The sequence below is a fragment of the Notechis scutatus genome, chromosome 10 (assembly GCF_049901735.1).
Source record: "Notechis scutatus isolate UNSWTSFEM ecotype Mainland chromosome 10, rNotScu1.2, whole genome shotgun sequence".
NCBI classification, from domain to species: Eukaryota; Metazoa; Chordata; class Lepidosauria; order Squamata; family Elapidae; genus Notechis; species Notechis scutatus.
In genome coordinates this window covers 18,523,379-18,550,943 of record NC_142018.1, presented here as the reverse complement: position 1 = coordinate 18,550,943, position 27,565 = coordinate 18,523,379, and the positions used below count along the sequence as shown (strand labels likewise).

Sequence of the window (27,565 nt, the reverse complement as noted above, 5' to 3'; positions counted from 1 at the left end):
GATAGTAAGTTTAAGTGTGTGTCACTTTAAACTGCATAGCATGTAATTTTGGGTGCGGTTGTAAAACCGCCATAAGAGGGAGCAAGAGAACCTGCTGGATTTGCTGACTATACTGGATTGATGGTTTGCTAACTGCGTGTTCCCTGCTGCTGAGTTTTTGAACGTCGAAGGAAGAAAGGAGGTTTGACTTCTTTATATCTCTACTGCGAGGATATATATTACTGGACTGATATTTGTAAGTTTACTAACCCCTTTTTCGACACTGGACTTTGCAACTGAATAATCCCCGAACGGACTGAACTAGTGAATGATATATGGACTGTTTGACTATGATAAAACTCTTACTGGAATAAACTATTTAACTAGCACAGTGTATCTGTTTTACTGAGTGTAAGCTACAAAAACGTTTATCTCACATATTTGCCTGCCTGCCTGACTGCCGTGCAAATTCTGCTAGGGTGTATCCCTAACAAGAGGGAAGGTTTAAGGAGCAAAATGGGTGCCTTAAGCCTCTTCACAGGATGAGATGGGTGGCATATGAATTTAATAAATCAGTAAAATATAAATACATTCTAACATGCAGCTGACTCCCCCCGATGTGTATGAAGGACACCCGGCCAGTGAAAGATCTACCATGGGGTTCTTCTAAAATTTTGGGGTAATGAAAATCAGTTCCAGCCAGGTCTTTGGGAATCCATTTCTGTAAGATTATTTATAGCACTCCCTCTCACCCTTGAAAACTCCATTCACTGAGCTTAAATGTTTCTTTTTTGCATTAATAATCCAAGCCCTGGCATGTAACTCTCTTTTTTTTAAAGCAACAACAACAGAATAACAGAGTTGGAAGGGACCTTGTAGGTCATCTACTCCAACCCCCTGCCTAGGCAGGAAACCCTACACTACTTCAGACAGATGGTTATCCAATATCTTTTTAAAAACTTCCAGTGTTGGAGCATTCACAACTTCTGAAAGCAAGACCTTCCACTGATGAATTGTTCTCCCCGTCAGAAAATTCCTCCTTAGTTCTCGGTTGCTTCTCTCCTTGATTAGTTTCCATTCATTCTTTCTTGTCTTGCCTTCTGGTGCTTTGGAAAATAAGTTGACCTCATCTTCTTTGTGGCAGCCCCTCAAACAGAATAGAATCGAATGACAGAGTTGGAAGGGACTTTTGAGGTCTTCTAGTCCAACCCCCTGCTCAGGCAGGCAACCCCTATATCATTTCAGACAAACGGTTGTTCAATTACTTCTTAAAAACTTGGAGCATTCACAACTTCTGGGAGCAAATTGTCCAACGGATTCATTGTTCTAACTGTCAGGAAATTTCTCCTTCGTCCTAGATTGCTAGATTCTTCTTCTTGATTAATGCTGGAAACACAATTATCAATATAACTTCTTGGTAAGATAACTAACTAGATAACTTATTTTTCCAGCCATTCTCTGCCTTCTCTATGTATTACTATCCACCTTAATCTCTCAGGATTTCTTTCTTTCTTCTTCTGTTCTCCTGCAACATTTCCTTTTAATCTTATTTGCTATTCCATATGGTTCATTCACCACTGCTGCCTTTTGAGGTTAGAATTCTAGTTCAGCTTGGAAAAATGGGGAAGGGATTTTTATTTTTGCAAATTCCAATTGCTAGATCACCCTCTCTAAAATGCTACAGAAATCTCCTATTGGTCCATCGGCTTAAAGGTAATCAGGGAATTGTCACCACCGGCAACTATCGAAGTTCCGTGTAGGTCGTGGTTTTGACATTTAATCCCCCTGAGCTTTTTTCTATGACTGAGTTATAAGCAAGATATTTCTTCCAAGGCACCGAAAGAAGAAAGGAAGGGGAGGAGGCTGGGTTGTGTTTTTTTCCCCATCGTGTGGAGAAGGATGAGTGTGGGAAGCGGCAGTTCTAATTACTATAATGTTAAATTTTAGTTAAAAAAAAAAAAACAATGGGAGAGACTCAGATCCAAACAGGGAAAAGTTACTTCTTTCTCTTATTTTTTTTTCCTGATTTCCCCCCCTCCATTCTTCCTTTTCTTTTCTCTCTTTCTTTCTTTCTTCTTTCTATTCTGTGCCTTTATTTTTTGTGTGGTTTGACTGGGCTTTTATCTCGACCACTGTAATGCTTAATAAAATTATTTGAAAAACAAACAAAATGCAAACTGCAAAAGTCCTGGTGGTTTACCTTTAAAGCCTTACATGGGACCGGGTTACCTGAGGGATCACCTTTTTCCAGGAATCTCTTACCCATCTGATTAAATCGATCAGAACGGGCATGCTGCAGTTCCCGTCAGCCTAAGAGCGTCGGTTAATGGGGATCGAGAGATGGGCCTTTTCTGCAGTGGCCCCTGCTTTATGGAGCATCCTCTCTTTGGAGATTAGAATGGCCTCAACCCTTGTTAGCCTTTCTTAAGGCCTTCAAAATCTGGACATGTTCCTGGGTTCTACTAAGGTGTTAAGGCACCGCTTCCTAGATTTATTGTTAACTGGCCAAGTATCTCAACGACTGTGCATTTTGGTTTTGGATGTCCCTATTGTTGTTATTGTTTTAAAATGGTACCCCAATTTTAATTGTAATTATTTTTTGAATTATAAGTCCCCCAGTCATTAACTGAGATAGATGGCTATAGGAATTAATTGATTGATTTGATTGATTGATTGGGAAGGAGAAGGAAAAAGAAAGAGGAAGAGGAAGGAAGGAAGGGAGGGAGGGAAGGAGGGAGGGAAAATAAAGGAAGGAAGGAAGAAAAAGAAAGGAAGGAAGGAAGAAAAAGGAGGAAGAAATAAAGGAAGGAAGAGAGAGAAGGAAGGAAGGAAGGAAGGAAGAGAAGGAAGGAAGAAGGGAAGAAGGAAGGAAGGGAGGAAAAGAAAGAAAGAAAGAGAGAAGGAAGTAAGGAAGGAAAAGAAAGAAAGAGAGAAGGAAGGAGCGGGAGGAAGGGGGGAAGAAGGAAAGAAGGAAGGAAGGAAGAAGGAAAGAAGGAAGGAAGAGAAAGAAAGGAAGAAGAAAGAAAAGAAAGGAAGGAAGGAAGGAAGGAAGGAAGGAAGGCAGGAAGGAAGGCAGGCAGGCAGAGGCAGGGCTGGGTTTGGCATCAAATCTGCTTTATTAGTTGCTGATGTGATCTTCTCCTCTCCGGAAGGAAAGCACATTCTACATCTGTGTTTTCTGTCCTCTAAGCAAGTTCACGGCTGGCCACTAAGGCCTAATCACCAAAGGCCTGACTACAGAGGAATTGCTGGATTGGTTTCTTGTATTTTCCCAAAATAATGCTAAAATAAAAATAGTCCTAGAGAACACCCAGGAAAGAGCACGATCCAAGATTGAGGGTAGGGAGCGGGAAACCTAACTCCCATGCAAACCAAGTCGAAGAAGAAGAAGAAGAAGAAGAAGAAGAAGAAGAAGAAGAAGAAGAAGAAGAAGAAGAAGAAGAAGAAGAAGAAGAAGAAGAAGAAGAAGAAGAAGAGGAGGAGGAGGAGGAGGAGGAGGAGGAGGAGGAGAGGAGGAGGAGGAGGAGGAGGAGGAGGAGGAGGAGGAGGAGGAGGAGGAGGAGGAGGAGGGAGAAGGAGAAGGAGAAGGAGGGAAGGAGAAGAAGAAGAAGAAGAAGAAGAAGAAGAAGAAGAAGAAGAAGAAGAAGAAGAAGAAGAAGAAGAAGAAGAAGAAGAAGAAGAAGAAGAAGAAGAAGAAGGTGATGCAATAATAAAAGAAAGAAGATTTATGGTTTTTAACAGCTTCTAACTTTGGGAGGTTGGGAAAAGAGGTGGTATTCAGCCGGTTCTGACCAGTTTTGGAGAACCGGTATTGGAAATTTTGAGTAGTTTGAAGAACCGGCCAATCCCACCTCTGACTAGCCCCGCCAACCCCATCTCTTCTTTGCCTCCCATCGAGTCCCAGCTGATTGGCTGGGTCTCCTTTGGTTGCCCTGCACAGGAGAACGGAGCTGGAAAGCAGGTTAGTGGGGTGGGGAGGGAAGGGGTTTTTTGTAGTAACCTTCCCTTGCTACACCCACCAAGCCACGCCCACCAAGCCACGCCCACAGAACTGGTAGTAAAAAAAAAACCTGAATCCCACCACTGGAACTTGGGAAGGTAGTTTTGTGTCTTTACAATTAGCTGAATCATCACAGGTCGCCGTGATCATTGTACAAATTATCCATTAGCTTCCTCTGGAGTTTGGCACGCTGATGAATTATGCCAGACATTGGATGCGTGGTCTTTTCAGGAACAGTGGGAGCCTTGGTCCTTTGGCAAGCTACGTTTCAATCCAGAGTGGAAAATTTTTCCAGCTGATTTGTTACGTTCTTGAAAAATGAGGCCTTGCGATGGAAACGCTGACAGATTTAAACTCTGGTTGCATCAGCAAGAGCTGAAAGATTAATGGCCGCAGTTCTTCCCCGCAGAACGCCTGGCGCTTCGTATTCAGGTCTTGGATATATCAGGACATCCTGGTTGATGCTCTTAATGTGGGTCCTTGGACACGAATATCCGAGAGACTCGGGTCAGAACCCAGGGGAGAATTTACATCCCAGAAGAACAAGGAGAGAGAGAGAGAGAGAGGGAGCAGGAGGGAGAGGGAGGAAGAGAGGAAGGGAGACAGAGAGAGAGTGGGAAGGGTGGAGAGTGGGAGGGAGGGAGGGAAAGAGAGAAGGGAAGGGAGGGAGGAGGGAGAAAGAGGGAGGGAAAGAGATAGGGAAGGAAGGAGAGGGAGGGAGGGAAAGAGAGAGGGAGATGGAGAGAAGGAGGGACAGAGGGAGGAAGAGAGGGGGAAGGGTGGAGAAAGAGGGAGGGACAGAGGAAAGAGAGACGGTGGCAGAGGAACGGACAGAGAGGGGAAGGAGAAAGGAGGGAAAGAGAGAGGGAAGGGGGGAAAGGGAGAGGGAGGGAAAGAGAGAGGAAGGGAAAGAGGTAGATGGAGAAAGGGGAAAGGCAGAGGGGGAAGGAAGGGAGGGAGAGAGGGGAGGGAGAAAGAGGGAGGGAAAGAGAGAGTGAGATGGGGAGAGTGGGAGGAAGATAGAGGGGGAAGGGTGGAGAAAGAGGGAGGGACAGAGGGAAAGAGAGAGGGAGGAAGGGACAGAGAGAGGGGAGAGAAAGAGGGAGATGGAAAGAGAGAGGGGGGAGAGGGAGACAGAGAGAGAAGGAAGAACAGCATTGCCAAGGATGCTAAAGTGGATGGTCTCCGCACAGATAAACATTGACCTACACGAGGGAAGCCAGTTTGGTCTAGTGGTTAAAGTACCAGGCTGAAAACCAGGAGACAGTGAGTTCTAGTCCCGAAGCAGGCATGAAAGCTGGTTGGATGACATTGGGCCAATCACCAAGGGATTCTGACTTTCTCCAATGCATGGGACTTCAGCTCCCAGAATTCCCCAGGCAGCCAGTGGTGGGATTCAGCCAGTTCGCACCAGTTTGGGAGAACCGGTTGTTAACTTTCTGAGCAGTTTGGCGAACTGGTTGTTGGAAGAAATCATTAGGGCAGAGAACCGGTTGTTTAAATTATTTGAATCCCACCAGTGCAGGCAGCATATATGGCCCACCTATTCCCAGAATTCTGGGATGGGAAGTTTGCACCTCCTAAGGTTGCCAAGTTTGAGAAATGTTCTTATGGCCATTTAGCAGAAATAAATTCATACCAGATTTGCTTCTCTCTCCCTCCCTCCCTCCCTCCCTCCCCCCCTCTCTCTGCAGAAGTCTTTTGCAATCTAAAAAGAGGCATATTACTCAAATCAATTCCTTATAGCACTGCAGCTTTTCACGGTCTCCTTTTTCTTTCTTTCTACGGGCTGCCAATTGCTTCTGATAACTGCGAAACTATTCTGTTCTATCAGGAACTCACAGGAGAGACGGCGATGGACAGAGGTTAGATTCTGACGGGAGCAGAGTCACGACCTGGGCTGTCCCATTTGTTTGCTTGTCAGCTTCCCTGCCCTTTGCAGCGGAGAAACTTTTAACTTGGAAATGTGTGCGTTTCAAGCTCTTTGCATTTTAAAGTTCTCTGAGGGCCATTTATAGTCACACTCATTCCATTTTAAAAGGAATAGGTCTGACCTACGAGGTCCCCAGTGTAGAATGTATGTTTAGCAAAAGTATTTCTCGGGTTACGTTGTCTTTATGGAAGAAACCAAAGAAAGGCCCTTTCTTCTTACTTCTTTTCGGCAGAAATTCAAATCCATCGAGTTCCAGGAAAGAAGCCACCAGGTTTAATTCCACCTCTGCTCGCAACAGAATACCCTACATCACCAGGCTTTAAATTTTGGGCTTGGACAACCTTGAACTATGCGGCCTATGGTTGGACTTAAGCGTAGGACACAAAATTATCTGCTACAATGTCCTACCAGTCAATGACTACTTCAGCTTCAACCGCAACAATACAAGAGCACACAACAGATACAAACTCAATGTTAACCATTCCAAACTTGATTGCAGAAAGTACGACTTCAGCAACAGAGTGGTCAATGCCTGGAATGCACTACCTGACTCTGTAGTTACATCCTCAAACCCCCAAATCTTTAACCTTAAACTATCCACTATTGACCTCACCCCATTCCTAAGAGGTCTGTAAGGGGCGTGCATAAGTGCACCATCGTGCCTACCATCCCTGTCCTATTATCCCCATTTATCCATACCTATTTCCTGTATTTTTACTCATGTTTATACTTATACTTACACCTATCATCAAATAAATAAAATAAAAAATAAAAGAAGGAAGGAAAGAAGGAAGAGGAAAGGAAGGAGAACAGGGAAGGTGAAAGAAGGAAGAAAGGAGAGAAAAGAAGGGAGGGAGTGGGAGGAAGAAAGGAAAGGAAAGGAAAGGAAAGGAAAGGAAAGGAAAGGAAAGGAAAGGAAAGGAAAGGAAAGGAAAGAATACCCATTCCTAAGAGGTCTGTAAGGGGCGTGCATAAATGCACCATTGTGCCTACCATCCCTGTCCTATTGTCCCCATTTATTTGCACCTATTTCCTGTATTCTTACTCATGTTTATTCTTATACCTATCATCTTGTAAGCGATTGACAAATCAAATAATAAAATAAAAAAATAAATAAAATAAAATAAAATGAAATAATAAAATAAAATAAAATAAAATAAAATAAAATAATAAAATAAAATAAAATAAAATAAAATAAAATAAAATAAAATAAAATAAAATAAAATAAAATAAAATAAAATAAAATAAAATAAAATAAAATAAAATAAAATAAAATAAAATAAAATAAAATAAAATAAAATAAAGTTGCAGTTAAGGAATTACGCTGGTCATTCCTACATGGAATACACTTAAGCGGAAAGATACCTAGAATTGTTCTGGAGTGAGGCAGACTCTTAATAATAACAACAATAAACAACAACAATAAAGAAAAAAAATCACAAAATACAAAGACCGGCAAATAGAAGTAGGACAGCTGTGGCAAAAGAAAGCCAAGTTAATTCCAAGAGGCGCCTTGCGTGCAATCCCAAAACATCCTGAACACTTATTAGCATTGACAAAATCTCTATCAGTCAATTGCAAAAGGCAGCTTTAACAAGGACAGCTTAGATCTTTAACACCGTCAAACAAGAACCCCAATATGTTGACCAACACTAATAATGATGATCACCAATAACAGCAGCAAACACTTGAAAAGGGTGGATGAATGTTTGGTTGCTTGATTGGATGGATGGAGACTTTCCAAGTTTCCAAAACATAGCCGAGGTCATAGGCATTCCCAAACAAGGTGAAAGATACATGTTTCTTAAAGTCATAAAATGTCATGTATGTATTTGCCTCTACCATTAACATGAGGACACAAGTACTGCACAGTCTGCTTGAGCAGGTACAACTTGGTGCAAGTGTCATCGTGTAGATTATTATTGCTTGCTATAATGCCATTGGCAATCCATCTGTCCATCCATCCATCAATCCATCCATCCATTTACCTATCAATCCATCAATCCATCCATCCATCCATCCATCCATCCATCCATCCATGTAACCATCTATCCATCCACTCATCCACCCAGCTATCCATCCACCCACCCACCCATCCATCCATCCACTCATCCACCCATCTACTCATCCATCCATCTACTCATCCATCCATCTACTCATCCTCCAGGCATCTATCCAACCAAGCATCCATCCATCCATCCATCCAACCAACCAACCAAGCAACGATCCATCTATCCAACCAACCAACCACCCATCTCCCATCTACCCACCCATCCACCCATCCATCCTCTCCTGCATGATACCCACCTTAAAACGCAGGTGTAGAAGCCGCTGTCTTGGACTTCTGCTGTGTGAAACCAGATGGAGTCTTCATCCTTGTTGATCCTCCCTTCCGAGAAGATAATGGGCTCTTCGAAATCCCCTTTGTTTTTGTACCACATCAGACGCAGCCCTGTGCTTTGTGCCATGCTGTAGTTTGTGCGGATATAGCTGTAGAAAAGAGCGCATTTCACACGCACTGGCTCACCTGCCAAGGCCATATACTTCTTGAGGTCCACCAGCCAATCAATGCAGCCATCCACTGAAAAAAAAAAAGAAGAGCAAAATGTCATCCCAATTGTCTGGTTTCAAGACCCAGCTGGCAATTGATCCCAGATCTCTTGATATTTCATAGTTGAGCATGACTTGTCTAAAAATTCTTAAAACAGGACCTGACTGTGTTTCTGAGAACTCCATCCTTTTAAGATATCCCTTCTACCACTTCATTATTTTTCTCAGTTTTTAGTTCCTTCAAAGTCCTTCCAATCTCTGGCTTCAGGGACTAATTTCCAAATCACAGCATATCAAATATAATTACAATACGGTCACTTGTACTCAGACCAGTTGTGCTAAATTTCCATTTCAAACCCATTATCGTGTATAGTTTTGAGAAAGGTTAAGTTCAAGCGACGTCTGATGGGGAGCTGAGAACCTGCAATGTGCTTAAGAAAAAGAAGCAAAAAAGTCAAGTACTGTACGTATCTTACTCGAAAGCCAAATTAAATCCCCGCTGTAAAAGTTGGCAATTAAAAATTCTACAATGCGGAGCTTGGAAAAAGCTGGACATGACTTCCTTACTGCTCAATGAGTAGATGATTTCTCCTGATAACTTCCCCATATTCACACAACTTCCCCCGATGCTTACACATGAATGTGGGGGGACCAGGGGTGGGATTCAATCAGTATTACTACCGATTCAGTGACTATATTTTGCTGCGTGCATGTGTAAAAAAACCTTCAGCTGTGCCACCCAGACAGCCGAAAAGCGCTGCGCGCAGGTAAGCAGCATTTGAAAAGCCTCTTTTTCCTTGCTTTTTCAACCTCAGCTGTGCCACACAAAGCAGCTGAAGTTGAAAAAGCAGGAAATAAAGGACAGGTAAGAGCCCAGGCAGGTGGGTGGGCCAAACAGCAGCAAACACAGAACAGGTTTGGTGTCTGCTGCTCTTCCGAGCTACTGGCTCTATAGAACCATGCAGAACCGGTAGCATTTTGTGGGGGACCCACAAAATTTTAACCCTGCAGCTCTTACTCTGTTCTATTTATGGATCAGATCTGTTCTACAGTTTCTTTTTATGACATAGCCAACATCAGAGGGAAAATTTGGGAAGTTCTAACAGCTCTGCCAAGAACACTGTGCTATACAATTCCTGAATCCGTTTTGATTCAAGGTTGATGTAGAAAGAATTTTCAAAAATTGCATTCGAGTTATCATGCCTTGCTCGTCCTTCCTCATTCTTTTTTCCTTCATTGTTGTGTCATAAATACCTCCTGCAAGCCCTTCTAATCATGAACAGGGATGATGGATTGCAATGCACATATAATCCTTTCACAATGGTGCCTCTACCCTTCCATGCACAAATATTGTCCTGAGGAGAAATGAGGCACTATGTGTCTGTGGTGAATAACACAGCACACTTAGTGAATTGCCCATAAAGGTATGGCCAGTATCTTAACAACTGTTTGAAGTTACAACGGATCCCACCCAAAGCTACTTACAACCTGATTTTAAAGTTACAATGGCCACACACATACCTAAGATCATGGAATTGCATTTTGGATGTTTGGCAACTGACTTGACTTTAAAAATGTTTGCAGGCTCTTGCTATCACATGACTATGGTTTTTGACTTCTTAAACCATCTACTTCCGTTTTTCAGCAAAAAAAAAAAAAAACACCCTTGGGTACAATAGGTTTGCTTAGCAACCGCAGAATTTGCTTAACAACCATGGCATTTATATAGACTACATCAAACTACATCAAACTGCATCAGACTACATCAATCTCGTAATTAGCTGTCCGTCGGTGAAAAGGGGTGGTGCAGTGGCTCAGTGGTTAAGATGCTAGACTTGGTGGCTGGAAAACCAGCAGCCAGGTTCGAGACCCAAGCGTTGTGTGACGGGGTGAGTTCCCATCCTCACCTCAGCTCCTGCCAACCAGCAGTTCAAAAGCATGTAGGTGTGAGTAGATAAATAGTACCACTTTGATGGAAAGGTAACAGAGCTCCGTGACATTATGCTGGCGGAAATTGTCCTTCAACGCACTGGCTCAAGCAGGGGTGGAATTCTACCAGTTTGCACCTATTCGCTAGAACCGGTTGTTAACATTCCAAGCAGTTCTGAGAACCAGTTGTTAGAAGAAATTACTGGCCTAATCCTGTAAGGAAGGCAGGAAGGAAACATTCTGGTGTTGCTTACAGAAACTGCCTCTCCGTTAACCCTTATTACATTCTTGGCAGGACTAGACTTCCTGCCTCAGGAACTTCTCTGGAGTTTTTTCCCCCTCCTTTGCTGGTACTTTGCTTGTGTGGAATGACCATTCAAAGTTACAATGGCACTGAAAAAAGTGACTTATGGCCGTTTTTCACACTTATGACTGTTGCAGCATCCCCACAGTCATGAGAGGCCAGGCGAGGAGATGCGTGCCTCGATGTGAGTGATGTTGAGTTGGCCACGCCCAGCCAGTAACATGACCACCAAGCCACGCCCAACAACTAAGCCACGCTCACAGAACTGGTTGTTAAAAAATGTGAATCCCACCCCTGGGTGAGTTCCCATCCTCACCTCAGCTCCTGCCAACCTAGCAGTTCAAAAGCATGTAGGTGTGAGTAGATAAACTGGTACCACTTTGGTGGGAAGGTAACAGAGCTCTGTGACATCATGCTGGCGGAAATTGTCCTCCAACACACTGGCTCGAGGCCTCAAAATGGAGATTGCCCCCATAGTCAGCAATTAGCGGAGTCAAATCCGCAGGGCCTCCTTCCCAATGAAAAGGAGTTTGCAAGTAAGAGACCAAATTCTACTGGGATTTACATTTTTGCATAATGATGTCTTCACACAAACAATGCCATTTGCATTGACTGCATCCCTGAAACACTATTTGATTTGCCTGATTTTGGAGAATAATGGATACACTCACCCATTAGCTCACTCAAATGATATTTCATTAAACTACAGTTAAGCATTGGAAGTAAATTATTCATAAAACCTAACTTCCTTTCTCCTGGGAATAACTTTTTCTGATTCTTCTTTATACTGTGCATTAGGATAGTACACAGGCTATAAATATTTTATTAAATTAAATATTTGCTAGTCTCTTCGTGTGTCGTGCATAAAAGACCATTAAAAAAACTTCCCAGCAAAAAACATAAATTAAGGGAAACATATTTAAAAAAAAAACACTGGGAGGTTTCTGAATGAGGTTAACAAGGGATTAAATATTTATTTTAGATGCTTAAAGAACCTTGTCTGAATGGCTTATAAAACAGATCTTGCCAATAATGCTTTAGATTTTTTTAAAAGGCACAATTTTGTATTCATCCAGCTCTTAGGCTGAGTAGCAGATACGATTTGTGTAAAGGAAAGTTTGTTCAAGTTGATCCTTGAGAGACTCCACACATACAAAGCATTCTCCTTGTTGCTTTTAAAAACCAGACAGCAGAAATGTTTGCTCTCCTCATAACATTTCATCATTCGTAATTTTGACCCTGACAATAAGTGACTTCCTAGTCAGTCTTTGGATTGTGCAGTCCAGAAGCTTGTAGCAATGGAGACTATAAACATATAGGAGGAGGGGGGAGGAGGGGGGAGAAGAAGAAGAAGAGGAGGAGGAGGAGCAGCGGAGGAGGGGAAGAAAGAGGGGAAGAAGGAGGAGGAGAAGGAGGGGAAGAAAGAGGGGAAGAAAGAGGAGAAGGAGGAGGAGGAGGAGGTGGTGGTAAAGGAGAAGGAGAAGGAGAAGGAGAAGGAGAAGGAGAAGGAGAAGGAGAAGGAAGAAGAAGAAGAAGAAGAAGAAGAAGAAGAAGAAGAAGAAGAAGAAGAAGAAGAAGAAGAAGAAGAAGAAGAAGAAGAAGAAGAAGAGGAGGAGGAGGAGGAGGAGGAGGAGGAGGAGGAGGAGGAGGAGGAGGAGGAGGAGGAGGAGGAGGAGGAGGAGGAGAGGAAGAAGGAGAAGGAGAAGGAGAAGAAAGGACAATGTATCTCCATATTAATAAACTTCCTTTTGCATCAGTCAAGACCAAATATTAGTAACTTTGTTTGGTGCCAAACTCAGCAGCTAATGATGGAAATAATTAACAGATTGGGGTGCATCAGCTCAAAGAGGAACGATGCAAGCTATGAATCCTCATTGTTTCTGCCTTGTTAGAAGCTTTTTGTATTTGTTTTCTGGCTTAAACCTCTGATGACTCCAGAGGATATAATTACAAACAGCAACGTGTGCTGAGAAGCTGACGGAAGACTATTTATAAGGGAGCATGTAACATCTGATGACATTTTGGGGGAGGGTGGGAGAAGAAACCCTCGCAATGCGCTTAGATGAAAATCATAATGATCAAACAGAAGCTAATCAAAGTGACAATGTCCTCTCTTTTCTACAATGTCATTTTCTCTTGTCAAAAGAACACCAAGCAGGCTTCTGTTTTACACAACTCACACATGGCCTCAAATCTAGGTCAAAGCTGTTCCAAACACATTTGCGGAGATGTTGAATGGTGGCAGGGGAACAACATGGCAGCGCCAGGAAGACCCTAGGTCTACAGGTTCTGTGGCCTCAGGGTCAAACATTGAGTTCCACATCTAATCTCTTGGGGAAAAAAACCTGACAGAAAGAGCTGGAAACCTTGGAAAAATTCAACCTTCTCAGATACTCCAGGAGGAGAGATCTCCCACAACAGCACTGAAAAGCTAGGAGAGGTCAAGGAGATACCGTAGTGTTAAAGAGTTCGAGCAAACTAGACCTAGTCAAGAGAATGACAGTGAGGACAATCGGGCGATTCTGTTTAGGAGGTGTTGTGGCCAGGGGTGGGATTCAATTTTTTTAACAACTGGTTCTGTGGGCATGGCTTGGTGGTCATGTGACTGGCTGGGCGTGACCAACTCAACATCACTCACATCGAGGCACGCATCTCCTCGCCTGGCCTCTCATGACTGTGGGGATGCTGCAACAGTCGTAAGTGTGAAAAAAGGGTCATAAGTCACTTTTTTCAGTGCCATTGTAACTTTGAATGGTGACTCCGCACAAGCAAAGTACCAGCAAAGGAGGGGGAAAAAAACTCCAGAGAAGTTCCAGAGACAGGAAGTCTAGTCCTGCCAAGAATGTAATAAGGGTTAACGGAGAGGCAGTTTCTGTAAGCAACACCAGAATGTTTCCTTCCCGCCTTCCTTACAGGATTAGGCCAGTAATTTCTTCTAACAACCGGTTCTCCAAACTGCTTAGAATGTTAACAACTGGTTCTGGCGAATAGGTGCGAACTGGTGGACTCCCACCCCTGCAGTTAGGTCCTGTGAAGAGCCATTGCAGGAACTGAGTATATTTATACTTGAGAAGTAGAAACTGAAAAGGGTTATGACAGCGTTCTTCAAGTGTCTGAAGAAGATCAAAATGTAGAAGGTTGAGACCTGTTCTTTGTGGTGCCAAAAATGTAAGACCCAGCATCAACATAGAGAAACGTTGATGCTACAGTTAAATTCAAGGCAATGAGGAAATGTGAACATAGAGAAAGGCAGATGGTGATTGAAAGTTAGGAAAAGCTTACGCTGCAGACAAAAAAAAAAGGAGTCATACTGAAATAGCTATAAATCACAAATGTAATATGTGTAGGAGAAGGAGTGGAAGAGCTGGGGTGGAGTTAAAAGAGCAATCATCCTAGAATCCCTGCGTAGCTACAAGAGGACTTAAGTCCAACTTCCCTTGAATTTCATGGACATTGATCTAATTCCAAGGAGGTGCCAACCGTTAGTTAGACATTAATCTTCTCAACTAAGGGTTACCATCTGATCTGAGTGAGATGAGGGTCCATGGAATTCAAGGAAAGTTAGACTTAGTCTGCTTGTGGCTGTTAGGGATTCTACACTGATCCCTCTTTTAACTCCACCAGCAGGTTTGCCACTCTTCCTACAGTATGCTACTGATCAACTAGGGATGAGAATGGGAGGACTGGATGGGTGGGGTGTGTGTGTGTTGGGTGTGTATCTTGTGTGTGTGTGTGTGTGTGTTTCGACTACAGGAGCCAAAGGTGATTAGATAAGTGCCAACAACTCCACAAACTTAAGAGAACTGTAATATCAATACATCTCAACTCTTGAGACTACTAAACAAAGCAGCAGCTGTCCATTAACACAGGAAGACAAGAGGAAAAAGCTGAGAACTTAAATTCTGGAAGGCACATATCCAAAAGCTCTCAGTTCTTTGCTCTGAAGGTGACAATCAACTTGTGCCCAGGGCTCCATCCCTATTGCCAATAAAGAATGCATGGCACACACATTAACCTCCACTACCTTTTAAATAATGGATTGGGATTTATATTTAAAAATCTCTCCAGCAGTCTGAGGATTCTGGGTGCATATTATCCTGAATTGTATAATATTTTATGAGCAATTATAAGCAAGCATGTACACCATTTTCAAGTAATTCCTCTCGCTACTCACTGTCACCTGAATAATCTTTACATTCTAAATCTGCCTGTAATAGTTTATGTTAGCAACTGTCACCGAAGCAATTTATAACTGCGGCGTTTGTTAGACATGTCAGTCTACCACGTAACCTCAAGCCTACACTTAAATTCAAGGCAATAAGGAAATATGAGTGAGATGACATGTGTGACTTTATTGTTTGCACATTCCAAAGCATATTAGGTATCCTGAGCATGACCAACATTGCTTCCAAACACGAAGGAGGGAGAGAGGGAGGAAGGGAGGAAAAAAGGGAGGGGGGAGGGAAGGAAGGAAGGAAGGAAGTAGAGTGGGAGGAAAGAAAGAAAAAGAAGGAAGGAAGGAGAATGGGAGGAAAGGAAGAAAAGGAAGGAAGGTAGGTAGAAATGAAGGAAGGAAGGAAGGAATGAGACTGGGAGGAAGAAAAGGAAGGAAGGAAGGAAAGAAGGAAGGAATGAGAGTAGGAGGAAAGGAAGAAAAGGAAGGAAGGTAGAATTGAAGGAAGGAAGGAGAGTGGGAAGAAAGAAAGAAAAGGAAGGGAGGGAGAGAGGAAGAAAGGAAAGGAAGGAAGGAAGGAAGGAAGGAAGGAAGGAAGGAAGGAAGGAAGGAAGGAAGGAAGGAAGGAAGGAGAGTGAGAGGAAAGAAAGAAAAAGAAGGAAGGAAGGAGGGTCACCACCTCCAATATATACTACATGAACATGACATGATCAATAAATAAATACAAAAATTATGTATATACCCACATATATTATATGACACAGAGAAACAAACAGAATGTAGCTTGGATGTATACATGTACATGGCAAGAGAAACGAATCTTGCACATTTGCCAGACAGATGGCCTAGGGAAACAAAGCTGTTACAGAATCTGGTAGTCCTGCTAGAAATGCTCCAAAACCTCCTCCCATCTTTCGTTGGATTTAACCAGGGCTCTTCTTCTGAAGCCAAAGATGGCTGGGCAGCTGTCTCATACAAGCATCCTCTATCAAATCAGAACGTTGACCCATTGAAAAGAAAATGGCTCTTCATAGTTGGAAGCCAGAGGGTTTTTCCAACCCCATCGACGGATGCTATCCATTTGGCCTCTGGACCTCAGTTTGCCGAGTGGGTCTTTCACACTGACCCACAACCTTCCTGCATTCCAGACTGGGGTGGGATTCAAATTTTGTAACAACTGGTTCTTGTGGGCGTGGCTAAGTGGGCATGGCCATGTGACTGGGTGGACATGGCTTCTTCTTTTTTGGCAGCACACCCTACCCCTCATTCTTGGGTCTCAGGGAAGTTTCCTGGGTGAAGCAGTAAGTAAGCAAGGTGTAAGGCATTCAGAAAGTATCCATGATATCAATCACTCCAAGACATTTTCTCTCCAATTGATTTATTTAGAAACAGATCTGGCATGTCAAAGGCAATTTCCCAAGTGAAATTATTTTTGCGCATTACACAGAATCCACCTTCTCTCCTCCCTCCTCTCCTCCCACTTCTACCCTTCATAAATCATGAGAACCAATTAACTGCAACTGGAAATTCTTAATACGACATACAGAATAACCTTGAAATTTTCAACTCCTCCAACTCCCTTTAAATAAAACGTGGCAGCTGAATTTCAAAGCAGACACAAGGGGAATCCTGGCACAGCTGATCATAGGAACAGCTGATCATCAGAAGAGAGAGAGAAAAAAGAAATACCTTGAGGAGTGACTGGGCGGGGAAGAATGCAGTCACCGAAGTTGGGCGTGTGCAATAAGGACTGACTGGGTGGGGAGGGGAGGAGCGGGTGGAGAGGGGAGGGGCCAGCCAGGGGCACAATTTGCCGGTTCTCCAAACTGCACAGAATCATAACAACCGGGTCTACAGAACCGGTCCAAACCGGTAGAATCCCACCCCTGATTCCAGAGGTCCCAAATGTTGGCTTCTAACCAGTGAGAAAATTTCATCAGATCCACAAGTCTGAGAAGTTTAGGAGACGCGAGTGTCTCCTCTTGATCGCTCCTATTGTTCTTCGAAGAGTCTCTTTTTGCCACTCTGACTTACGGCTTCCCATTCAACATCTGGCAGTGCTAATTTCCACTGCAATGAAGCCAATTAACATTTCCACTCAAATGACAGGGGGAACCTTTGCTTGAAAAGGTGTTGACCCCCTCTTTCCCTCCCCCCCCAAGACTAAGGTTTTGTCATTTCTTATCCCACTTCAATTCATTAGCTGGATGCGGCTGCAGAATTTAAATAGCTCCTGCAATAACAGAAGACAGAAGCAGGCACTGCGAAGGCACAGAGAGATTCAAAGGACTGTTTCAATCAACCAGACTAAAGCTGGAAGGGACCTTGGAGGTCTTCTAGTCCAACCCCCTGCTCAAGAAGGGGACCCTACACCATTCCAGGCAGGTGGCTGTCCAGTGTCTTCTTAAAAACATCCAATGATGAAGCACCCACAACTTCTGGTGGCAAGCTGTTCCACTGGTTAATTGTCCTCACTGTTAGGAAGTTTCTCCTTAATTCCAGGTTGCTTCTCTCCTTGGTTAGTTTCCATCCGTTGCTTCTTGTCTTGCCTTCTGGTGCCTTGAAAAATAAGTTGACCCACTCTGATTTGGGGCAATAGCAATACAATACCACTTAGACTTATATACCACTTCACAGTGCTTTACAGCCCTCTCTAAGCTGTTTACAGAGTCACCATATTTTACAGAATCCAACAATTTGAGTCCTCATTTTATCCAGAAGGATGGAAGGCTGAGTCAACCTTGAGCCAGTCAGGTTCAAACTGCTGACAGTCGGCAGAGTTAGCCTGCAATAGTGCTTAGACTTATATACCGCTTCACAGTGTTTTAAAGCCCCCTCTAAGCGGTTTACAGAGACAACCTATTGCCCCCAACAATCTGGATCCTCATTTTACCCACCTCAGAAGGATGGAAGGATGAGTTAACCTTGAGCCGGTCAGGATCAAACTCCTGGCAGTGGCTAGAGTTAGCCTGCAATACTGCATTCTAACACACTGGGAAGGAAGGAAGGGAGGGAGGGAGAAAGGAAGGAAGGAAAATAGCCGTAGCACTTAGAATTAAATAACACTTCATAATGCTTTACAGCCCCCTCTAAATGGTTTATAGCGTCACCCTCTTGCCCCCAACAATCTGTGTCCTCATTTTACCCACCTCGGAAGGACAGAAGGCTGAGTCAACCTTGAACCAGTGAGAATCAAACTCTTGGCAGTGGGCAGAGTTAGCAACACAATACCACTTAGACTTATATGCCACTTCACAGTGCTTGACAGCCCTCTCTAAGTGGTTTACAAAGTCAGCCTATTGCCCACAACAACCTGGGTCTTCATTTTACCCACCTCAGAAAGATGGAAGGCTAAGTCAACCTTGAGCCTGGTGAGATTCGAACTGCCGAATTGCAGGCAGCTGGCAGTCAGCAGAAGTAGCCTGCAGTGCTGCACTCTAACCCCTGCACCACCGAGGCTCATAACCGAAGCAGCCCCTCAAATAATGGAATACTGTTATCTATCATGTCTCCCCAAGTCCTTCTTTTCTCTAGACTGGCCATCCCCAAATCCTGTAACTATTCTTCATATGTTTTGGTCTCCAGGCCTTTAATCCTCTGAGTTGCTCACCAAGTGTAGGTAATGCACATGCCAATGTCTCCTTTGGAAATCAGCCATGCTGGAGAAGGGTTGTTGTTGTTGTTGTTGTTTTCCATGATCCCAAAAGACACAACAGGAGAAATATGGCAATGAGTCCAAAATACAGATGCTAAGATACCGAAATGAGACAACTGGAATATTTAACTCAGTAGGACAGTGACAAGAGTGGCCAATTTGTTCCTGAGAAAAGAAGGGGTTGATTTATTCCCCAAAGCATCTCCAGGCAGGACAAGAAGTAACGGGTGTAAATTAGAAACTAAGGATAAATTTCATAGCAGTGAGAGCAATTAATCAGTGGAATGGCTTGCCCCCAGAAGCTGTGGGTGCTCCATTACTGGAGGTTTTTAAGAAGAAATTGAACAACACGTTTGTCTGAAATGGTATAGGGCAGTGGTGGCTAACCTTTTTGGGCTCCTGTGCAAGAAATTGTGCGTGCGCTTGCAAGCTCACGCTCACATGCCAGCACCCAGAAGGCAATGTGCCCCCCCACGCCCCCTATGCATGCGTGTGCAATCCACCCCCCACCCCCGCTGCCCCCTTACCTGCACTGCACCTCACAGCTGATTTGGGGCCAGTTGGAGGCCCTTTTCGGCCTCCCAAAGGCCTTGAGGAAGGCTTCTGCAGGCTTCTGCAAGCTTTGCAGGCTGAAAACTAGCCCTGTTTCGTCACTTCCTGTTTTTCCGAAAATACCAGAAGTGACGAAATAGGGCTAGTTTTTAGCCTGCAAAGCTTGCAGAAGCCTGCAGAAGCCTTTCTTTCTCAAGCCTTTGGGAGGCCGAAAAAGGCCTCAAACAGGCTGAAAATCACGCAGTGAGGTAAGTTTGCCTGCAGCTCGCGTGCCGGCGCAAATGGCTCTGTGTGTCATCTGTGGCACGCGTGCTATAGGTTCGCCTTCAGGGGGTTGGACTAGAAGGCCTCCAAGGTCCCTTCCAACTCTATTATTCTATGTTCTTTGTTATGGATGACTGGCCCAAAGTCACCCAACTGACTTTCATGGCTAAGGCAGAACTAGAACTCCCAGTCTCCTGGTGATTGACCCAAAGTCACCCAGATGGCTTTCATGTCTAAGGCAGAACTGGAACTCCCAGTCTCCTGGGGACTGGCCCAAAGTCCCCACCCAACTTTCATGCCTAAGGCAGAACTGGAACTCACCGTCTCCTGGTTTCTAGCTTAATGTCTTAACCAGTACACCAAAGCAGTTTTCTAATACTGGGCTATACGTCTTCTAAAAAAATAATTACATCTTTAAGTTACCATGCTTGTTTGTGTGTAGGCATTTTTTCTTACTCTTGTTGGGTGGTAATTTTTAAGCAATTAAGAAAGACCCAAAGAAATTTGCAAAATTGTTTTGTTTGTCCTCTGCAAACAAAATATAATATATATTTTTTCTGTCGGGCCCTGACAGTGTAATAAATGCAATTTGGATTATTTGCATATAAAAGGCCTTATCATGATGTCCTCCTTGCAAACGATTCCAATGACTTTGCAAAAAGAAAAAGAAAAAATCCTTTTGTAACCGTACTTGTGTCAAGTTTTTGCCTAATCCAAAAATCAAGCTGTGTCGGGCTGTCAGCTTTCAGACTTCTCTGATGCTTCTCCAAATCTTGTCTTAATCTCTTTTTAAGACTCGACATAATTGAGAATAATTGGCGCTTGTGATATCTTGATGTTTATGGAAGGGAAATAATAAGGTGCCGGGGAAAAAAAAATGCTTCCCAGCCGTGCACTTCTCTGTGTGAATAAAACTGAGATAAATTTTGAGTTTCTGTCACAGTCAGCCCAGCTGTTGCTGCCATTACAATGTAATCTTTTGCCAGTTTAAGATCAAATGTTTTTTTTTTAAATAATCAAGGTGATAAGAACCGAAGCTTTCCCTCTTCCCTTCTTCAGGATGTATCAGTAGGTTTAAAGTATTTGATGCCAGACTATGTACGCTGATTTCTGAAAAAGAGGAGGAGAGGGAGGAGGAGGAGGAGGGGAGGAAGAGGAGGAGGAAGAAGAAGAGGAGGAGGAGGAAGAGGAGGTAGATGAGAAGGAAGGACAAGGAGGAGGAGAAAGAAGAAGAGTAGGAGGACAAAGAAGAGGAGGAGGAGGATAAAGGGAGGAGGAGGAGGAAGGACAAGGAGAAAGGGAACAGGAGGAGGAGAAGGAAGAAGAAAAAGAGGAGGAGGAGGAAGGACAAGAAGGAGGAGGAGGAGAAAGGGAGCAGGAGGAGGAGGAGGAAGAAGAGGAGAAGGAGGAGGAAGCGGAAGAAGAGGAGAAAGAAGGACAAGGAGGAGGAGAAAGGGAACAGGAGGAGAAGGAGGAGGAGGAGGAGGAGGGGAGGAGGAGGAGGAGGAAGAAGAAGAAGAAGAAGAAGAAGAAGAAGAAGAAGAAGAAGAAGAAGAAGAAGAAGAAGAAGAAGAAGAAGAAGAAGAAGAAGAAGAAGAGGAGGAGGAGGAGGAGGAGGAGGAGGAGGAGGAGGAGGAGGAGGAGGAGGAGGAGGAGGAGGAGGAGGAGGAGGAGGAGGAGGAGGAGGAGGAGTAGCAACAACAATTAGTTCAAAGAATGTTGGCCAACGGACCAAGGCAAAATGAGTAGGTTTTGACTTAGTGGCTTGGAGCTGCTAATCAGTGCACCATCTTGGCATTTTCAGCAAAATCCTGCCCAACCCTACTCTGAACTAAGGGGCTTTTCGTTCCTTCCCTCTAAGAGTAGGTTCCCCTGGATTAAGCTTCACCAAACTGCCTTAACATAACCCCACCATCTCCACATTACTCCTGCCTCTTATTCAACACTTTCCGTAAACCGCAGTGCTCCAACCAAACGGCAACTCCTACAATCAGCAGCTAATGAGATTTAAATTGGCAAGGGGCAAAGCTTCCATTTAAAGAAAATATTATTGATTTTGTTCCTTAGAAGAACAACTTAATGAAAAAAAATGGGTTTCCTTAAGATTTCGCCAGAACAGACCAGGCAATTCATCACCACCAAATGAATAAGCAGAAGTTATTTACATATTTTAGGACACTTGAGGAGGAGGGTAATCACCCAGGCATCATTTTCTTAATTGCATTTGGGGCAGAAATTAAAGGCCAGGCAAGGAACGCCAATGCCGAGCAAGCACATCTAAGACACATTGCTTCTTTCCCAAAGTTAATGACTTGTGTGCTCCATAGGCTTGGGACCCATAAAAATGGGGAGCAGAAACCCAGTCCTTAGCTTGATAAATATCTCCCTAACTCGGTAAAGCAAGGGATAGAAATTGTCCGTGGAGCTCCACGTCTGTCCTGCCAGTGGTGGGATTCACACTTTTTTTACAACTGGTTCTGTGGGCGTGGCTTGGTAGGCGTGGCAGGGGAAGGATACTGCCAAATCCCCATTCCCTCCCCACCCCACTAACCTGCTTTCCAACTTTGTTCTCCTGTGCAGGACAACAAAAGAAGACCCGGCCGATCAGCTGGGACACGGGAGGCGGAGAATAGATGGGGGCAGGGCCAGTCAGAGGTGGTATTTGCCGGTTCTCCAAACTACTCAACATTTCCACTACCGGTTCTCCAGAACTGGTCAGAACCGACTGAATACCACCTCTGTCTCCTGCCCTATTGAAGACCTGCAACACGTATGATCTGATGGGGACCAACACCAATGTTTGCACTTCAAAAAGAGGACGTAAATCGGGGGTGTCCAATCTGGGCAGCTTTAAGACTTGTGGACTTCAACACCAACATTGTGAATTCAATTCAGCGCCGACATTTGCACCCTCGTCCACTACAGAAGTATGATCTACATCAAGAGTGTCCAATTTTGGAAACTTCAAGATTTGTGGACTTCAATTCCCAGAATTCTTGGAACTGGAGAATTCTGGGAGTTGAAGTTCACAAGTCTTAAAGTTACCAAGGTTGGACCTCTCAGATCTAGGTGATATTTCTTCATTGGATGGGTGGTTGTTTGGTAGCTTGCAACGGTACCTTTTCGAGTGTTTGCTGCTGTTATTGGTGATCATGGTTATTAGTGATGGTCAACATATTGAGGTTCTTTCTTGTGTTAAAGATCTAAGCCAGAGATCTTCAAATTTGACAGCTTTAAGACTTGTGGACTTCAACTCCCAGAATTCCTCCTCCAGTCATGTTAGCTCAGGAATTCTGGGAGTTGGAAGTCCACAAGTCTTAAAGTTACCAAGATTGGACCTGATCTAGGTGATATTTCTTCATTCTCTGTCTCTGTCTGTCTGTCTGTCTGTCTGTCTGTCTGTCTGTCTGTCTGTCTGTCTGTCTCTCTGTCTCTCTGTCTCTCTGTCTCTCTGTCTGTCTCTCATTCTCTTTCTCTCTCTCTCTCTCTCTCTCTGTGTGTGTGTGTGTGTGTGTGTGTCACACACACATTCTCCTTGCTTCTCTCTCTCTCTCTGTGTCTGTGTCTGTGTCTGTCTCTCTCTCTCTCTGTCTCTCTCTCATTTTTTCTGTCTCTCTCTCTCTTTCTGTGTCTCTCTCTATATCTGTATCTGTATCTCTCTCTCATTCTCTCTGTCTGTGTGTGTGTGTGTCTCTCTCTCTTTCTCTCTGTCTCTGTCTCTCTCTGTCTCTCTCTCTCTCTTGCAAAATTAGCCACTTAACCATATAAATGTGACTTTTTTCCAGTGTGCCTCTAGTAGAAAAAGGCAGTAGATAGGTCATCCTATTTACTTATAGATAAGTGTCTAATTTTAAACAGAGCACTCACTCGAGTTCTTGTGTTACAATCTTTTCTCCGGTAAATACTATTAACTATTATTCTCATCCCTTGGAGTAATTATTTCCAACGCAGACAGGAAGTTTAACAACCTTCTTAAGAAATTATTTTTGATGAGTGTATAGTCCTAATAATTGGGGTCCCTCATTTTGACAACAAAGAAAGGGTTAGCACGGAGATGTAGAAGAGAAAAGATTAAGCTGGAAGGTTTTATCTTTTTTCTTTTGGTCTCTGAATAGTAACAGAGAAGGGGAGGAATACAAAGCAGAGGTTGTGACTCTAATTAAAATTTAATTGACTTGCTCGCCTTTGGTCTTTTCATTCACACAACTGATACTGTGTATTACCAGAAGACAATAGTCTTTAAGCACTTTCATGCATTCAGTCAGTCCAACTCTTCCAAATATGAATTCGCTCCTACAATTAAACAAAGCTTCATCGTTGAATGATTCACAAAGTGGTTTTGCATTCTCAGAATTATTGCATCACTTTGATGCCACCATTTTTTCCAAGGACAACATCGCTGGTCCACCCAGGATGGCATCCTTGGGCCATGTTTTATTCAGTTCAAATTTTCAACAACCAACCCGGACATAGCACCCAAAGGGACCTTTGCTAAAATAACCCTTTTCTTCTAAGTCATAATTTTCCACTAAAAATCCATAGCCAGCCACTTCTCCAATCTTTGATGGTGCGGTGCACAAGGGCCATAAATAGAAGGCCACAGATGGGTGATTTAATGTCTCCCATTTTGCCACCTTATTTAGCAATCAGACCAACGATATTCTGCATCACTTGCAGGTTTCAAGCTGCCTTCGAGTGTGGCTCATGTAGAGCGTATTGCACACATACCTCTCTAACTCAGTCAAGAGCTCACTTATTCATGGATCACTGCAGAGAAGCCATTTCAAGTGATCAGAATAGAGCTGGAAGGGAACTTGGAGGTCTTCTAGACCGACCCCCCCTGCTCAAGCAAGTGACTATCTGAACAACCAAGCTCAGAGAGCATCATGGATCCCACATCCTCCTCCTCCCATTCTCTTCCCCTCCACAAACCTTGTTCCCTTCTAGCCCTGATGATGTTACCTACCCTGTTTCCCTGAAAATACGACCTACCCTGAAAGTAAGTCCTAGCTTGATTTTTACACATCCAATACAAGCCCTAATTAAGATCCCGCTCACTTCAGAGTGCATGGGTAAGAATTAAGCTAGGGTGGGGATGGTGGTTAGTGGATCTGCCCTACTCCTTACCTTTGGACAGTTGTGGCCAGGCCTCACACACTCCGACACCTGCCTTGCCAGCCCATTTCTTCTGCAACCAGCAAGTCTTTCCTGAAGGCCTCTGTAGCTGATAAGAGAGCTCCAGATTGATGTAGAGCTCTGATTGGCTGCAGAGGCCTTCAGGAAAGCTTTGCTGGCCACAGAAGAAGAAGTTCCTGAAGGCCTCTGACAGCAAAAAGGAGGCCGGGGGTGACACATGCAAGTGAGGTCAGTCAGTGGATGATATCCACCAAAAATAAGTTCCTTTTTGGTGGCAAAAAAATATATAAGACGGGTCTTATTTGGGGGGAAAGAAGGTAGTCAGATAATGAAACATCTGCAAGAAGACAACCAAGCTCAGAAAGCACCAAGGACCTCCTTCTCCTCCTCAAATCTCACTCCCTTCTTGCACTGATGATGTTACCTAGTTGGGTAATGAAATGTCTGCAAGAGAACCAAGCTCAGAGAACACCGAGGACCCCTCCGTTCAACCCTGAACTACAAATATTCTCTTTCCTTGTTATTTATCCATGCTCCAAGCTGCAGGTAATCTACCAGATAGGAAGCCGTGAAGAAAAGCGACAGTTCCTGATTTTGATCTCAACACGGCTTGGCTGGCCCTGGCAAGCTGGAGAGGTGAACAACGACAGAAGAGTCTGTCCTGAATATTTTTAAGACAAAATGTGTTTCTTTCTCCCTCCAGGAAACAAGTTTCAGACCTGGCTCTGAGATCAACCGGACAAGGTGCCAAGGACAAAAGGATCACAGCCGTCTTCCAGATTAGGGTTTCTGCTGGTTCGACGTTCTTCCCACGTGTTCAACATCAGACGGGCTACACCGCAAATGTGCCCGAGCCGATGCTACTCAACTCCCGTCAAAACGGAGGGTTCCTCGTTTTTTCTTGCCCCTCCAGTTCACGTGGAGGAGCTGCGAAGGATAAAAGGCTGAATTTATGCTGCACATCAGCAAAACCGGCTTCGTGTGAGTGTCTACCAGTGGGGAAAAGGGAGGTCAGACACATTCTAGGTCAAAAGCTCGTGCCGTTGTGGCTTTTCAATTTGGTTTTAAATGACCTCAAGAAAAGCCATCTTTGAAGAAAGAATAAAAGTGCTGACACCGCAAAGGGCTAAGCATCATGAATACAAAGGAGGCAGCTTGCTAGGTCCTGAATTGCTGAAGAAGGTATATTACACGTCTCTTATCTCATTCCTATCTGAAATCCGAAAGAGGGAAGGAGAAATGTCAACCGCTTCAATCACTATCAACTCCGCCTTGGTTGTGGTTGGAAGTACACATTGCAAGAGGAAACAAAGTCTAATATTTAGGGCATTTAGAAAAAGAAAAGAAAACTGTTCTTATTTTTATACCACACTTCTGTGGAGTCCTTGGTGCCTCTCTGAAGTTGGTGGGTTTTGTGTTTTTTTTTTTGCAGATGTTTCATTACCCAACTAAGTAACATGATCATCAGTGCTAGAAGAGAGAGGTAGAAAATGCTCTCATTTTATATGCGAGTGGCTTCTCCTATCAGTGTGGGTGGTAGGTAGGTAGGTAGGTAGGTAGGAAAGGAAGGAGGAGGAAGGAAGGAAGGAAGGAAGGAAGGAAGGAAGGAAGGAAGGAAGGAAGGAAGGAAGGAAGGGAAAATAGGAGGGAGGGAGAGAGGGAAAAAAGATGGAAAATAGGAGGGAGGAGGAAGGAAGGAAGGAAGGAAAATAGGAAGGAGGGAGGGAGGAGGGAGGGAGGGAGGAGGGAGGGAAGGAAGGAAAAGGGAGGGAAGAAGGAAGAAGGAAGGAAGGAAGGAAGGAAGGAAGGAAAAACAGGAGAGAGGGAGAGAAGGGAAAAAGGAAGGAAAAATAGGAGGGAGGAGGGAAGGAAAAAAGGAAGGAAAATAGGAGGGAGGGAGGGAGGGAGGGAGGGAAGGGAGGGAGGAAGGAAGGAAAGAGGGAGGAAGGAAGGAAGGAAGGAAGGAAGGAAGGAAGGAAGGAAGGAAGGAAGGAAGGAAGGAAGGAAGGAAGGAAGGAAGGAAAAACAGGAGGGAGGGAGGGAAGGAAGGAAAAATTTGAGGGACAGAAGGAAGAAAAAATAGGAGGGAGGGAAGGAAGGAAAAATAGGAGAGAGGGAAGGAAGGAAGGAAAAATAGGAGGGAGGGAGTGAAGAAAGGAACAATAGGAGAGAGGGAAGGCAGGAGGGAAGGAAAAAGGAGGGAGGGAAGGAAGGAAAAATAGAAGGGAGGGAAGGAAGGAAAGAAGAAAGGAAAGAATAAAAAATAGAAGGGTAGGAGGGGGAGGGAGGGAAGGAAGGAAGAGAGGGAGGGAAGGAAGGAAGAGAGGGAGGGAAGGAAGGATAGGAGAGAGGGAAATGAGGAAAGAGGGAAGGGAAGGAGGGAGCTTTGTTAAAGATAATGACTTTTGCAAAAATTTCTTGTTTCCAAGCATTCTCATTTTTAACATTAGCCAACAGCAACAGCCTTGCCTGTAACTTCCAGGCTGCCAGGGGACTTAACCACGAACAGGTTTCCTTCAAATAGCGGAGAGTTGCACAGATGGCCCAACCCTGTTCTTCCGGCAGGCGCCTTCCACTGCGTCGCCTTTAACCAATTCAGTGGGTCTTGGCGGAACCCAAGTTTACACTTGGCGCATTTGTGCTGGAAGACCCCTGCCTTTAAAATGACTTTATGGAAAAGTTCACGGGCTACAACAACATTAAGATAATGACCAGGCTGACAGTGACAAATGCACCAGGCAGAACGACTAAATAAAATCAATTAGCATTCTAAATATGGGCCGAGCTCTTGGAAGGCCTGTGTCCATTGTCAGGACCAAATATTGTGACTCTTTTCCAGAAAGCAGCAAGTACCGTAAAAACAGTCAAAAAGTATAAGGAAGGAAGCGACACACAACTCTCTCTTGGCCCCTTGCTCAGTAGTAACTATTTTTTTTAAAAAAAACTTTGGAACCTGGTCTTAAAAAAAACCGCAATGGACAGAGCTGACCAGGTTCACTTTTTAAAAAAAAAATATTGAGGTTTGTGGGGGTTAGGCAGGCCATTGTGTGAAATTTCCCAGGGGATTTAATGCCCTTCTTTTAGGGTAT

The 27,565-nt window shown here is 44.0% G+C and overlaps 1 protein-coding gene across 1 annotated transcript in view; it reads right to left on the bottom strand.

The window, feature by feature from the left end:
* The window catches only part of IL1RAPL2 (interleukin 1 receptor accessory protein like 2), a 353,680-nt gene that overhangs the window by 150,553 nt on the left and 175,562 nt on the right, over window positions 1-27,565 (bottom strand). Inside the window, exon 3 of the mRNA XM_087972218.1 lies at window positions 8,220-8,493. Coding sequence (XP_087828344.1) covers window positions 8,220-8,493 — 274 coding nt within the window. The remainder of the gene's footprint in view (window positions 1-8,219; window positions 8,494-27,565) is intronic.